The following is a 15,587-nucleotide window of genomic DNA, read 5'->3' as shown; positions in this document are numbered from 1 at the left end:
AAAAACAATTCTGTTGTACTACAGGTTGTTTAGTCAACCATCTGTCATTCATTTCTTACTGTCAGCTTCAGCTTCTTACTGTCAAACACAGCCTTTGAACATGTTTGTGCGATTGAATGCAGACCTACGATTTGTCCTCAGTTACATCAAGAACCCGCTGCTGCTGAAAGGGAAAAAGTTTGACGTGCGCTCCTACCTTCTCATCGCATGCACTGCACCTTACGTGGTCTTTTTCCGTCATGGTTACGTGCGACTGACTTGTGACCTCTATGACCCCACCTCCAAGAACCTTTCTGCCCACCTGACCAACCAGGTAGACCCCTAATCTAGATAGACTCTGTGAGAATATGAAGGGTTAACTGGAAGATCAAAGTCTAAACGGTTTTACAATCATCTGCTTGGAAATCAGACAGCTGTTAAAAAAATGTTGTGAAGTGGGGAAGCAGTTAGAAAGCAGGTCCTTCCAGTGGAGCTTGTAACAAGGCTAAACGTGTCCTGAGACAATGTGCCATCCTCCGTATACGCTAAGAGATGAGTCCTGGATATAGCATAAATGTGTATATAGGAATAGAAACCAAAATGACACTTTACATCATCACTATTTTAACTAGAGCGGTCTGTCTTTGAAATGTTATTTACAAGCATTTCCACAGACAGACCAGATCAAATTCAGATTCACTTTATTGTCTACATTTAGCAAAACACACAAGTCACTGTAATTGAACAATTAAACTAGCAAAGGATTTTAACCTTGGTTTATTTTGTATTTCAGCTTGAATCACACATTAGTTTAGGTTTTACTTTCAGTGGTGAATTTTATGTGCACATCAGATATTAAAGATGCTAAACATGTTTCAGCTGGAAACAGCAGTCTGATGTCAAAACTATTGTTAGAGGGACACTCACGTCTGTCTTTTTTACGCTACACGTCTTCATTATTTCCAGAAAACGTAAAAAGATCAAGTGTTTGTTTTGGCACAAACTTCCTACCTGCCTCTGCTCACGTCTTCGTGTGTCTCTGGTCCCCCTGCTGTTCGTTTCCAGTACATGCAGAAGAAGAACCCTCTTTACAGCCAACTGAAGGAAGACACTGTGTGGTCCATGGAGAGCTTCAACGCCTACGTCAACGACAGGTTTCAGGTTGCAAAGGATCTGCCCAGGGACTGGGTGCTGGGCGCCTTTGCAGTGAGTGCAGTGTTGTAGCTCTCAGGGACCAATTACAATTATAATGATGGTTACTGGCACATGCAGCTAATTGAGATCGTGGTAAAGTTTGGATGCATCATCTCATCACTAAAATGAGATATCACACATGATGTTTTTGTTTCACAGTGCCCTGCAGATTACAGGGTTCATTTTTGGCGTTGTGTCTCACACACACACACACACACACACACACACACACACACACACACACACATTTCTTTAACTTTAATGAGATTTGAGCTATATGCAGTAGTGAGGAACCTTTTTAATTAGTTGAAGTGAAACAAACCGGCCGTTAATACAGAATTCGTAAAATCATTCTGATGCCTAATGAACAACTTTCTTTCTCCCTGATATTCAGAAGCGCATGCAGCAGATCATGAGCCAGTGCTTCTTAGCAGTAAAGTCCAAGTTAGACTGCCGCCTGGGGTTCTTTGACTTGATCGGCTGTGACTTCTTGGTAGATGAAGACTTCAAAGTGGGTAGAACATTTCTGGTAATGTGAATGCAAACAGTGTTTAGCATGTGCATTGAGTGTGTGCATTCCTGATAGGTGTGGCTGCTGGAGATGAACTGCAATCCAGCTCTCCATACGAACTGTGAGGTGCTAAAGGAGGTGATACCCAGCGTGGTTGTGGAGACACTAGGTGAGTTCTGGAAAAACAAACAGCACGTTTCGCAGGCCCCAAACTCAAATTCAGCATATGTTTGTATTAATACCACTCCACCAAAGATGTTCTCACATTTTGTTTAGTGTTTAACTGGCATAGTCACAGTTCCCTTTATTGCACATGTTTGCTAAACAGGCTGATGTGTTGTAACACCCAAAAGTGTTTTTCTATCTATAAGTCTGTCTGGTGTTTTATGCTCCTCTCTAGATTTGACTCTGGAGATCTTCAAGAAGATTCGTGGCAGGCAGAAAATCTTTCCTTTGGTCAGTCAGAGGGAGTTTGTGCTTCTCTATAGTGGTTTTTCCACTACAGAGAAGTCTAGCATTGAATTCCAGAAAAACACCAAAGATGTACAGAAAACTGAACCCAGAAGGTTTATGTGTGGAACAGAGGGCAAAAGTGTTCCCTCGGCATCCCCTGATAATTCTGCAAATGATTCAGCACTTCCAAAACGAAGGAGTAGGTCAGAGTGGCCACCGTCCCACCAGCACTTCACAAAATCATCATGAGTCAGGGGCATTCACATTATACAGCTAAACTCAAGCTAACCAAAAGTACTTTGAATCATCATTTAAAGGCTGGAAATGACCATCACATCCCCTTCATCACTAGCTCTGAGTGAGTGAAGCTCTACCTGTCTATGGGTCTCCTGGGACACCGTACCTTACATGTAGTATTGAACATGTGGAACAATTTAGGATGCGAAGAATTTAGTGTAGAAAAGAAAAGAGGAACTGTGACAGTATGCAGACAGCTGCGGTAAAAAAAGCCTTTGGTGCTTTTTAAAGATTTTAAGAGAAATACTCTGGAAAATGCGTCAATAAAGAATGTATTCATCATCAACAATATCTTCTGGCTTCTTCTTTTGTCCTTATTGGTAAGGAAGGTGTGGCAAAGAGAACCCATTTCTTTGTTAGTGCATGCATACAACATTCATTCTCAAATCAAAGGGTCAGGTAGAAAATGCATCAGTGAGTCATCTGACATGAAGTTGCATCAGCAGAGCAGCTTCTGATCTGTGGAAAGTCACTCAGACGTGATTGTGTGCAAACCCTCCCACCACCTTACTGCAACTCTAACCAGGAAGATCAACGCAAGGCTCCACTCTACAGTTGTTGTAGCTTGTTTTGACTGCAGCCCTTTACCTCTCTGTGTCATAACTCATAATTATCTCTCTTGGCTACTCAGAGTCAAGTTCAGCGCATGTAAACTAGACAGGCATGGCCCCATCTTTCCCAATAAGATAACTGCTTCATCCACACGTTTCACAACAAGGAGGGAGCTTGTCTTATCAACTTCAGGAGGTATGATAGTTTTTGACCTTCATCTGGTCGGCTTGTCTTTTTGTGACAAAACAGTTTTTATTTATCATGCTGATACATCAGCAGGTTCCCAGCGTAAGTTCAGAGTGTAAAATAGGAAGCTGCTCAGTCATCTGCCGACGGCCAACTGACAGGAAGGAAGGAACAACTACTACGCTTCGATTCAACAAAAACCTGCCACTTTTGTCTTCAATTCCTCTTCAAAAGCTTTTTGTTTTCGGGGCTCTGTGGAAATACACACTGCATGCTGGCAAAAAGGGGGAACTAGAGCTTAGCAGCACCCCGCCTCCTCATCCCCTGCTCCTGTGCACAATATCCTCTTCTAAACACCCCCCCCCACACACACATTTTTTTTGCTATCTCTTTGGTTTTAATGAGGCACGCACAAACTGTTTGGATGATTGTCTAGACAGATGGTGCTCAGTGTGTGGAACAGAAGCTGAGACGAGGTAAAGAGGGACAGACTCCTTCTCCGTCATGGGATGCTGCAGTGTGACCCAGAGGCATACTGGAGTGGACGAGGTGGGCCCTGATGAGATTGAGCTCCTGGAACTCTCTGGAGACAATTTAGGGTAAGACACAAATGCAAGATTAGTGTTTGAAGCTAGGAGCTGTTCAAAAATAAAACACACAATTTTATTTCACTGTAGTTTGATCCTGCAACAAAAGTTTACAATATAAATTAACAGTTAACAGAACAGCAACGTGTGAATTTCACTCAGTATTTTTTTGAGTATATCTTTAAAGTCACTTTAAATGTGGTTTTTCTGTGTTTTGGAGGAAGCGGTGGCAGGCTGTAAAGTGAAAAGAGAGCTGCTTCTCTTTCAACCCCTGCGGTTTTCTGTGGCATTTCATTCTTGACATTTTTAAGGTGATAATGTAAAACACAAGTATAATCCTTTGCAGCACTGCAGCATATTCAGTGTTATCATGTAGAGGATATACCACACACACTACATGCTTGGCTTTAACTTGGCAGTAACAGGATGTGTTGTCACACAGAACACTTTAAACTTTAAAACTGGTTTTAAACCCAACAAGAAAAAGAAAACAAAAACTGCAGAACAACCAATGACACGCGTTCGATTTCTGCCCATCAGCACCTCATGGAGACACAAGACAGGAGAGCTAATTGGCTCCTATTTACTCAACATGAACTTGGGCGCTCAGTGATGCTGCACTGATGTGATTAGCAGATTACTGTAAGACAATGGTTGAAGCATGGAGGGGTTTAATACAGAGTAAGGGCGGGACAAATCCCCTCTCATTCAAAGGCTGGGGGATTAGCAGACGCTAATCACCGCAGGAGCTTCTGCTCCTTATGTGTGGCTCTTTAATTATAACTGCTTATCAGGCAAGCCACTTATGTTTGTATTTCATAACACACACAAAAGTGTGTGTTTCAAAGATGTCTTAGAATGTGCGCTTGCTAGCTACTGACTGGCTTAGTCTACTGATGCTGACCTTGTTTGTATACAAGAAAATAATGCAATTTCAGGAGAACCTGCTTAACTAGTGCCACCACTAGTATGATAAGAGTATGATAATAACAAAAAATTCTATAACATTTAATCACCAGATGAGTTAGATCAGTAAATATCTAACAGTAATAACAGTTTAATATATAAACTGACTTCATGTCCCCAGCCATGATCGTTTTTTGTGTTGTTTCAGAGTTCCACACAAACACTCAGTAATTATATTACACAATCATAATATCAAATGTGAAGTTGAACTATGTGTGAAGTCATTGTCATGTTCAAGAACCCAGTTGGAGATTATTTAAACTTTGTGTTATGGCACGTCATCCTGCCGGAAACAGCCTTTAGAAGGTGTCTATACTGTGGCCATACCAGGTCAGCAATATGTGGTTACATGTTATATGTGGTTATACCACCTGCCTCAGTCATTTGATATCTTTCTCAGAAAATGAGTTTTGATTGATTGACGGTTTTGAAGCATATTTGGTCATATAAACAAAATAGAATGAAATAGAGCAAATATACATGAAGAAAAATAAAGTCCTCAAGTGCTCAAAAAGAAGTGGGAGGAACCAACACTTATGAACTCCCACCCTAACACATATTTATAGCTCAGTCATATAGTTGTGCAGCTAGTTCCTGGGTAGGTTTAATACCTTATATAACAACATTATATAAAACATATAAAAATATCTATATTGAAAACACCTCTTGTAGCTTAATGCTCCCCCTCAATCAATGTATAAAACATATATTTATACACTGATTTAAATTTCTGACAATGTGGACAATGCTTGTGCTTAGCCATTTTACAATGTAACACCACACACAAAGACTTTCCCTTGTATTTGTCACATTGTATTTCTTTTTTAAGTTCTTAAAAATTCTTGTATAGTTCAATTACAAGGACCTATTATTATTTTCCTACAAGTACAAGTAGTCAGCCTGCTCTAAGAGAAAGGATAACCCTCTTATGGTCATCACAGGCACAAAAGTTCAATTGTTTCATGGCCCAGTATTAGATAAATTAGAATTATTTTAAAATGTGAATGACTCTGGAGATCCAAAATGTAACTTACTTCTCAAACAATAATATAAAATCATATCTACTTCCTTTCAGCTCTGCATGACTATACTCAAAAATCGCCCATTTTTGCATGCATGCTAATTGTCAGTACAGTTATAACTAATGCATTAAAGTGTTTGTACCTTCAGTGAGCAAGAGTGCGTGTGTGTTTTCAGTGTGTGGAGCCTGGGAGAAACCAGACTTCAGCTGTCTGTGAGGAACAGCAGAGACGAGCAGCCCCCGCCACCACGCAGACCTTCAATACCACACCTGGAACAAGAGGTTGCTATGTGTGTGTGTGCTGTGTACTTGACAAATAAACATCTTGACACTTTGATCGTGCACTTTTCAAGGTCAGAGCATGCTGTGTGGTTGAGTCTGAATTAACACTTGTAGTGCTCAGCTGGGGTGAGACGAGACCTCGTGCGCTGTAGGAATTTCCAATGCAACAGTGTCAAATTCTGCATTCCCCTTTGGTGTGATTCAAACTTTACAGGAAATATACAAGGGAGGAAACATCGCTAGACGCAGCTTTGTTCTCAGACTTCAACTCTTACACTTTACCTCTGTATTTGTTCCCTAAAGACAGACACAAAGTTGACAGTGATTCAAGCCTTGCAACCGTGAAATACATTCAGGTTTGCTGTGTAATGCATGACTCTGTGGAACATGTGGCCATGTGTTAATACTGACTATAAATAAATACAGTGATACGAGACAGTGGGAAGGGGGAAATGGCCACCCACTAGAAAAACTTTTTTTTTAAAAAATTCTCTCTATTCAAGAGAAAATCCTGCAGCTTTCAACATTGCTGTCAAAGACAGACAAAAATAAGACACATGAACTGAGCCACAGAGCTGATATATTTTTGTGTCTCTAGGTGGTGCTGTGGGGAAAGAGCAGAGATGAGCTCCACCAAAGGATATACTCCCAACAGCCAATCAGGGGCTGGGAGGGCCAAGCTGCCCACATGTATGGAGAGATCATCCACTCCTCACTGGTGTCTCTCTACATCAGCTACACACAGGTAATGTGGTAACACACAAAAGGAGTGAGAAAGTTCATGTGTGAGACAGTCCTTGGATTTAGACGAGGCTCAAAAAGAAAAGGTTTTTTAATTGCTGCAATAAGAAAAATCACATTTAAATGAGTTAAATTAGTTATTTATTAATATCATAAACAAGTCACTTAGCAGGGATCCATACCCATCGTTTGGCCCTATCCTGTAAAGTCATTTTAACTTTTAGAGCAGACCCACACATGTGTTTATGTGGCCATTTTAAAAAAGTATGAAAATGATTAAATCCTGTGAATTGTGCCTCTGCAGGAAACCCGAGAACACTTCCTGGTTTTGTTCTCTTTCCACCTACTCATCCTTTCTCTGGACCACTCTCGACAAGACTTTGTTTATGAGGTATTCTTTATACTTTTTAAGACATGTGGTTAGAAATGCTATGTTAACAGACAATCGCTGGAAAACTGAAGTAAACATATTCTTTCACAGAAGTGAAAACCTTTATTGGATTAGTGTAAAACTAAAAGTGGGTAGTAATAATAAAGCTGCGGGTTGTTGGAAATTAAATCATGGGCTGTCATTTGTGCCCAGCAGAAAACAGCTACAACACAGTGATTGATTCTAACTGATTCTATGAGGACCCCAAACCAAACTGGTCGACATAAACAACAAATGTTTTAAACATGATATCGGCTTTAAAGTGTGATCATACATCACATGTATGTGTATTTAAATTCTAGTGGGGGTTGTTCATTATGAGGGGGTCGTTGACCCAGTACTAGCCTTTTACATCATCAGAAGAACCAAATGTGAAAAAAGGTATGGGACATTACCACAGCTGAAGCCACTGTGAAACCTTACCCCTGCCCAGACTATTGAGGTCACCTAATGGAAGGCTCTTTAGATCCTTGTGTTGTACATGCATGTGCCTTTTTTCACACATTGGCTTTATTAATAATGATAAATTAATTCATTAACTTAATTAAACTGTCTCTTGTGATCAGAAAACTGAATACTGTAACTTTAGACCCTAGTCAGAATACCGTAACTTTAGACCCTAGTCAGAATACCCTGCATCAAGCTGCATTCAGACGAGTTAGAATTTTACTTCCAAGTTGCAAAAGGTGAAAACAGAATGATTTGAGTTTTTATTTCCAGCTATGGGTCAAGCTCCAAATATACTGTCAAACTTCTATAATGCAGCTATTCAGATCTACTGTGCCCGCCACCTGCCCACACACCTTTCACTTCTTTTTGATGAAAATATCCAAACTTTCTAGGGTGAACATGAGAATTATGTTTCAAAAGTGTAGAAACACACTAAATCTGCAGGAAATTTTAGGGATCAATGTCCTTAATATGTAAACGTTGGGTTTTGTTGTCGGACAATTTCTGCACTGTAATCTTAATACAGGAATCTAATCGCCAATGTTATTCATTTCTTTGAGTTTGTCTTCTTTTATCTTGCAGGGCATTCTTCCCCTTTCTGGACTTTCCTTCCAAGTCGTCTCTCTGGACTTGGACGCGTCACATTCGCCACACATGTTTGAAATCAGCAGTGAGTCAGTGGAAATTACCAAGTTCCACTAAGACGTGCAATGCAGTGTGAAAAACTAAGCATGATTTATGCTGTTCCCTCTTCTATCCAGGTCCAGTGATGGACTCCAAGGTGTTCACATGTGCCAGTGCGGCAGACCTACAGAAATGGATGCAGCACGCAGAAGACAGGAGATACAAGGCCATGATGCAGCCCATGAGTCCCTCCCACTGCGCTCTCTCCTATCTAGTACTGACTAACTGTTGCACTGCATCTGGTTACAACTGTACCAAAGTATTGTAGTTACATGTCAGTAAAATACACTGTGCACATCTTTCTCTTCTAGTTACCGTGTGATGAGAACTGGAAAAGAGAAGAACTGAAAAAATACTTACTACAAGCTCCAATATGGCAATGGGAGGGCTCGCCCATACAGCACATGGGTCAGCCGAGCTACGTATCTATTGTCCACATCATCAACACACAGAGACAGGTAGTAAATACTCTCCAACGTCCTCTGAAAGTTTTCTTTAACATATTTTTAAAACATTTTTTGTGTGTTGACATATTAAACTAAAGATGATCAACTGTTTGGCAGGCACAAAAATCACCAAAATTAGACATGAGGGCAATTTCCATTTAGATCATTAAATAGAAACTTGACTTCTTTTTTATTCCTAATAAAAATGAGCTTGTTTCATTAGAATTATAAAACAGTCGTTGGGGAAATGATGACGCCATCATAGGGAACCTAAAAGATTTGCTTGCAAATTAATAATAAGACTGTTCTGAGTTCCCATTCAAAGTAAAAAAGGATTGGGTAACTATGACATTAACATTGTGCAACTAACTTATGACAAACCACAACTGCAAAGTCTTGTTGAAATCATGTTAATTGCATTCATATACTGTATGAATTCAGTGAACATGATGTATACATGCTGTCTTTCAGCATGGAAAGACATTTGCTTCTGACTTAAAGGCCTCAGAAAAGTGTAAAGAGCCCTATTTTCAGTACTTTTTCCTTCTACATTTACCACATGATGCAAGTTGAACCGCAGTTGACAAGAGCACATATTTCCCCTCAGCTCCTAAAAAAAGGATATGCAACCTTGTTCTCTATCACCATGTAGCAGTTTTCACTCTTTTCAGCTATGAGTTCTCATAAATATACATTGATAAGTGTGTAATTAAATCTTCCAACAACTTAATGCAATCTCATAAATTTAGAATGAATCCAATTAAAAATACAGTCCCCCCACCATCTTGAATACAGTTGTTGGGATAGACATCGCTATTCCGCATAACTGCGTTTTATGTATGACTGGAGACCAGCCACCTGCGTAGTACATGTTAAAACTCGTAGGCATGCGCATGCAGACTCCACATATGACAGATCATAGCTGTGTTTTATCATAAAGAATGCAACCGGCGTCTGGATAAAACGTCATTCTCTACATCATCAAATCAAGCATCATCTCTTGAACTAAAATATGGGCATTTTAACACACAAAAACTTAAATATGCTTAATTATTAATGATATTTTCTCAATTATTTATTTTCAGCAGATTAGACATGCGACCCCTTCCCGCCAGACAGCTGACAACGGGCCGGCTAAACAATAACAACAACAGCTGGTTATAAGCTAACATTATGTCAGCTAATGTTAGGGTGGAGTGTTCTAAAAACAAACAAAATGAAAAAAATACATTTTCTTCAGATAAACAGTTTGATATACAGTCTCATTCACATCATATGAGAGTTTATTCACAAGTGTCCAAGCCTAATGTTAGATCTACTTCAAAGAAAGTATCTCGAAAGCCAGCTAACAGCAGATAACAGAGGCTAACAGCTGCTAACAGCAGCATAAACAGTAGGTAGCAGAGACTAACACCAGCTAACAGCAACAAACATAGATTAATCCCAGAGAACACAGACTAACAGCCACTAACAGTGGCCAACAGCAGCATAAACAGCGGGTAACAGAGACTAACACCAAATAACAGAGGCTAACAGCTACTAACAGTGGCTAACAGCAGCATAAACAGTAGGTAGCAGAGGCTAACACCAGCTAACAGCAACTAACATAGATTAATCCCAGATAACAGAGACTAACAGCCAATAACAGTGGCTATCAGCAGCATAAACAGCGGGTAACAGAGACTGACCCCAGATAACAGAGGCTTACAGCAGCAAAAACAGCTGCATTTACTGACAGAGAAGTTCAGGATATCTTCAACAAGTCACCTCTCTGTCCCTGCCATGGGTCAGAAGTGAGATTCAGATTAGTGTTGCACGTTCTTTGTTCAGATTATCTAAAGTGAACATGGGCAAAAATTTCCCTAAAGCTGCTCAGTGCGCAAAAAGTCTTTTCAGTCATCTCCAGGTTAGGTGACGTTGCCCTTTTAACTACAATAGAGGATAAAAATCCTAGAAATAATTAATGTGATCATTTTTTAAAATGCAAATATAACACGGTACAATGGGAAATGTATGCTACAGTAACCAAGATATGCTGGCTTTGTTCTTTTAGGGTATCCAAGAAAGACTGATGGTTCTCTTCCCTCAAGACATCGTGCTTCTATCTGTTGACAACAACCGCCTGACTATAAGATATGAGGTACTGCAAAATTACTCTATGGGAAAAATCCATAATAACACCTTTTCTGCTGCTGTGACAGCAAAACTTCCCAGTGTCCCAGTAATTATGGCACGTTGCTTGTTATTTTGGTACGCAACATGGTAGTTCAAACTTTCTGCCTTCATCATTCAGGATCTTTCTAGTGAAAATTATTTCCAAAATGATGAATGTAAAACTAACTAACTATTCTTTTTGTCATTTTCGCTCATATTTATATATACACTGTTAGAGAAGTGGATGCTCAGGCTTCAGACTGCTCTGCATGTTTAGTTTCTGGCTGGGCTTTTAGACTTTCGACTGTGTATGATGTGAGAGGAGATGTTGTTAATAAGGTTATCTGTGTTTAAGCACAGAAGCTCAGCTCACCTGTTGTTAAAACCTTTAAAGCAGCATCTAGAAAACAGCTTGTCTTTTCTGTCATCTCTAACAGGGCAGGTTACCCCGACAAAGCGTCAAAGCAGTTGAGAGGTCAGCCTTGCCTGGACGGCTGGAGTTTGAACTGATAGGTACACTCTACACACGTGGTATCTTTGTATTTTTAGCTAAATGCAGCGTTTAGAAGGGCAAAAATAAATATGTGATTCATTTCACATAATCACTGTTTTTGTTTGGATTTAGGTGAACTGGTGGAGCCGCTGCAGGTCTCTTGTACCTGCATGGAGGATTATCAGAACTGGATTTTTCAGTTACAACAGGTTAGACATGATTATATGATTATACATGTTTAATGAACCATAAAAGAATAATGTATGGGCTGTAACAGTGAAAGAGGCGAAACAGGTCAGGAGAGCTGAGGGAGTCACAGGGAAGGTGATCATTTGCAGCCAGTTTGTGTAGGTTTAATTTTAAACATTAACATGTGCTTTTTATTTAAATGAGTGAAAAATAAATTAATTTAAAAAACAGCCATGTAGCACTTTATCAGCCAGCAAGAGGAAATGTTTCTATACTCATTCACTGGACACTTTGCTAGTTCTTCATGGCATAAATTCAACAGGGTGATGGAAACATTCCTCAGAGATTTTGTTCCATGTTAACATTATAGCATCACACATTTGCACAACTGTGGACAATAGAAGGCAAAAACTTTGTGAAATGTAGCCTCGTTTTTCTTTTCTTAGTCGACACGAGTGGCACCTGTTGCGGTTTTCTGCTGCTGCTTTCAGAGATGGTCTTAATAATAATAATAATAATAATAATAATAATGGATTGCATTTATATAGCGCTTTTCTAGACACTCAAAGCGCTTTACAATTCCACTATTCATTCACTCACTGGTGGAGGCAAACCAGGCTGCCATATTGCACGAGGCTGAAGTGAGGCTGCCATATCGCACCATTGGCCCCTCTGGCCAACACCAGTAGGCGGTAGGGTGAAGTGTCTTGCCCAAGGACACAATGACCAGGACAGAAAGAGCTAGGGATCGAACCGGCAACCTTCCGGTTACAAGATGAGCTTCCCAACCCCCCGAACCACGGTCGCCCCCACCCCCGTCGTCTTCTGCATACATTGGTTGCATACATTGCATACATTAGTGGTTATTTCCATGCTTGAAGCAGTCTGGCCAGTCTGCCCTGGCCTTTGGCATCAAAGACAGTCTCTATAATCCCTAGAGATGGTTATGATGGGGAATCCAGTTTAAATCACCTTTATTCCCCATTCTGATGTTTAGTCAAGTCATCTTGAACATGTCCACATGCCTAAATGAGATTTGCTGATTAGATATTTGTGTTAACAAGCAGTTGAACATGTATATCTAATGAAGCGACCAACCAAGAGGTTTTTTTTGGCCTAAATGGTTTGCCAAGAGCACGAGCACATAACCATTCAAGAAAATTGTGGCATTAAACACTACGTTTCCTTAGCAGTTGTAAAGTAGCTGCATAATAAAATATTTTCTAGAAGAAAACTTTCTATGAATACCACTGACCGATCACATTTCTGCATAGTTTAGGCTTATGTGTGGTAGCCACTTGTTTTAGTTTGGTATGAAAATCAACTTGTATAAACTTGTTTGAGATTAAAAGCACATTCATGCAGCTATATTCAGCAACTCTGAAAGCAGAAGATATAAAAAATGTTTATTTGGACACTCCTTAAGCATAGGCTTTTTAAAGTCCGTTGTTTTTCTAGATTCAAGAAAAACTGCTTGTCATGCAGAACATGACGTCTGGTGCTTTAACCGTGCGGCATATTTGCGTAAACAAGATTTTCTTTTTAATTTGCAGCCAGACAGAAGCAACCACGTTACTGTGAGTCAACCACCACCTCCACTAATGCCAAAGCTGCAGAGGAACAGGAAGGAGTCCCAGGAACCAATGCTAGCAGCCGACCCATATCACATCAATGGACGCGGCTGACTCCTCAGACGGGAGGAAGAGCCTCAAACGTCACTGTAATCGTAAATTTGAAACATGTAGATAATTTGTACATATGTCTGATATGTGCCACAACATGGAGGCAGAGCAGCGAATACTTCTTGTTCTAATTTTTGATATGTTTGGTTGATTTTGTCACTGTGAACGGACAGAACACAGCACTTAAAGCCGTTTTTCATGTTGGAGCGTAAACTAGTCTTTGACCCAGTTTAAGAGCAGATCAGAGCTGAGGAAATCTTAGATTTAGAAACTGCAGAGTTTCAAAAATAACTTAAAAATAGGGGTGAATAAACTGTAAATACCTGTATGTAACGTTGTTTTACCTTTTCAAATTAAACTATTTAAAAATAATTGAATTCCAAACAACATAATGTAAGAATCTGTTTATTTCACAGACTAAACATTTACAGTAATGTGCAGAAATCCAGAAAACGTCCAGTGTCTGACAGCGCTTGTAATTACCGTGGTGTTGGGAATGAAACCTACTCCAAATAGCATATTTACACAATAGTATTTGTCAAATCTTAGTTCATATAAATTACGTTTTGCTCTTTATACACAAAGCCATTTTATCGGAAAACACATTTACATCAGAATCTCCTTAGAGAGGAACCAGCTAGAGGAGTAACTATAAATACACATGCTGCAACTGCAACAGCTTAAATTAAAACTAAGAAGTCAGATAAGGAAATCAGCTGGGTTACAAACATTTCATGTGCCGCTGGATGAATTTACACTGGAATCTTAATTATAGTGGTTCATTAACAACAGCTTTCAGCTCAGTCACACTGCGCTATTGGTCATTTGTGAATTTTTACACAAAATATTTTGAAGGATGGAGACCTATATGCAAGTTAGCGCTTACTGTATGCAAGCAGTATTTTTTCAGTATTTCTAGAGTAATGGTATAATAAATTATATTGCTAATTTGGGTCAAAAAAGTTTAAATGATTACATGTAAAGCTAAACGTCCACATTTACCACATGGATGGTTAATGTAAATGCTCGACATGGTGAAACTGGTAGGTTTTTCAGTTCCTGGTTTTATAGGTCAACAGCTGCTCGCTGCAGTTTTGACTTCATGCAGATGTTACTAAAACAGGAGTAGACGTTTCAATGTTATGTTGTTGTAAACCAGTCATGGTGCAACTGACAAATCAGAGATTTCACCAGTGGATTCTGAACAAAAGTGGAAGTCTGTGGCACAGAGGAATACACACAATATATCAGGGTTTGGCTACATACGTGGATACAGTGTAACCGGTATTAAACCCTAAGACCTGTTTCATTTCTAAAACACCGCCCTGAAGGCACTTCATCACAGCACTGGTACTGCAGATCATGTCCATATAAAAAGGCATCATCCTCTAGTAAAGAGGTGGCAAAACATGTTTTACCAAATTCTTGTCAGTTTAGTGTGTGGATGGAAATAATGCACTGTTGCACTGGTTAAAAATCCTATATCATGTGACGATATGAATGTAAGAAAAAGATAAAACTGCCTGCGGTGTGTCCTGAGGCATCTCAGAAGCAGCACCCACATCAAGCAAATTTCTGATTATTAGAAGAGTGAACCTGCAGCACCCCACAGAGGCCAGGAGACAGCCCAAAGTAAGACTGTGCCCCACATGAGCCATGACAGAAAAACAGTGACAGACTTGCTTAGTGATGCTTACATTTACTACCTCTGGTGATAAACGTGCACATATTTAAACCACATTCTTCATTCTTTCCAGCCTGTAAAAAAGGTACCGAATCATGCAGAAATCAATCCCCTCTGTGAAGTTTATAGTTTTACGAGTGGAAAAGCTAAACTACAAATGGAAAATGAGCATTAGAAGCTCTGCACTCTCTTTCTGGAGCTAGTATGCCAAAGGAAACTGCTAATGTCAACCATGGGGATAACAATCAAAACATGTTGGCTTGTTTTAGCAGCTGCATACTTTACAGAGGTCCCACGTCCATCTAAAAAAGAAAACAATCATCCACAAGCTTCAAAATGCAACTTTAACACAAGTTGCAAGTCAAAAAGAGTTAGTGCTCTCCCTTCAGTTTCTGTGTGACACATTTGATGCGGATATTTTCTCTGAGGTTGCGGAGGCGCGCGCTGCGACTTGTGATTTCCTCCACGTAGCATTTGGGGAACCAGCCCCGCTCCCCGTCTGACAGCCTGATGCCTTCCACCCAGCCTGTTGAAACACAGCAGCCCTTAGACACCAAATAAACAGCTGATTGTTTAATGCATCCAAGTTCTGTTCGTTTAGGTTCA

The 15,587-nt window shown here is 39.9% G+C and overlaps 3 protein-coding genes across 14 annotated transcripts in view; 2 read left to right on the top strand and 1 right to left on the bottom strand.

The window, feature by feature from the left end:
• Positions 1–2,725, top strand: part of ttll10 (tubulin tyrosine ligase-like family, member 10) — a 39,263-nt gene extending 36,538 nt beyond the window's left edge. For all 9 annotated transcript variants that reach the window (XM_005459843.3, XM_005459838.3, XM_005459841.4 and 6 more), the window contains 5 exons: positions 142–313; positions 1,045–1,185; positions 1,568–1,684; positions 1,760–1,853; positions 2,085–2,725. In XM_005459843.3, coding sequence (XP_005459900.1) covers positions 142–313; positions 1,045–1,185; positions 1,568–1,684; positions 1,760–1,853; positions 2,085–2,386 — 826 coding nt within the window. In that variant the 3' untranslated portion in view covers positions 2,387–2,725. The remainder of the gene's footprint in view (positions 1–141; positions 314–1,044; positions 1,186–1,567; positions 1,685–1,759; positions 1,854–2,084) is intronic.
• LOC100702039 (uncharacterized) lies at positions 2,085–14,406 on the top strand. 4 transcript variants are annotated; one of them, XM_019349972.2, is made up of 12 exons: positions 2,085–2,140; positions 3,609–3,771; positions 5,923–6,028; positions 6,627–6,773; positions 7,074–7,160; positions 8,232–8,319; positions 8,411–8,547; positions 8,645–8,791; positions 10,833–10,919; positions 11,371–11,446; positions 11,559–11,635; positions 13,169–14,406. In XM_019349972.2, exons 2-12 carry the CDS (start codon positions 3,677–3,679, stop codon positions 13,298–13,300), a joined length of 1,179 nt encoding a protein of 392 aa, XP_019205517.1. In that variant the 5' UTR covers positions 2,085–2,140; positions 3,609–3,676; the 3' UTR covers positions 13,301–14,406. The 4 variants fall into 4 exon arrangements, with proteins under 4 accessions (XP_019205517.1, XP_005459893.1, XP_025757483.1 ...); XM_005459836.3 differs by having other exon boundaries at positions 2,100–2,140; positions 3,613–3,771; XM_025901698.1 differs by lacking the exon at positions 2,085–2,140 and adding an exon at positions 2,863–3,181 and having other exon boundaries at positions 3,613–3,771.
• The window catches only part of arhgef19 (Rho guanine nucleotide exchange factor (GEF) 19), an 18,866-nt gene continuing 17,341 nt past the window's right edge, over positions 14,063–15,587 (bottom strand). The window contains exon 16 of the mRNA XM_005459844.4: positions 14,063–15,507. Within this exon, the coding sequence (XP_005459901.1) occupies positions 15,353–15,507 (155 nt within the window). The 3' untranslated portion in view covers positions 14,063–15,352. The remainder of the gene's footprint in view (positions 15,508–15,587) is intronic.

This window comes from Oreochromis niloticus, linkage group LG20, assembly GCF_001858045.2.
Source record: "Oreochromis niloticus isolate F11D_XX linkage group LG20, O_niloticus_UMD_NMBU, whole genome shotgun sequence".
NCBI classification, from domain to species: domain Eukaryota; kingdom Metazoa; phylum Chordata; class Actinopteri; order Cichliformes; family Cichlidae; genus Oreochromis; species Oreochromis niloticus.
The sequence above is the reverse complement of the archived record's forward strand: the minus strand, read 5'-3'. Positions and strand labels throughout refer to the sequence as shown.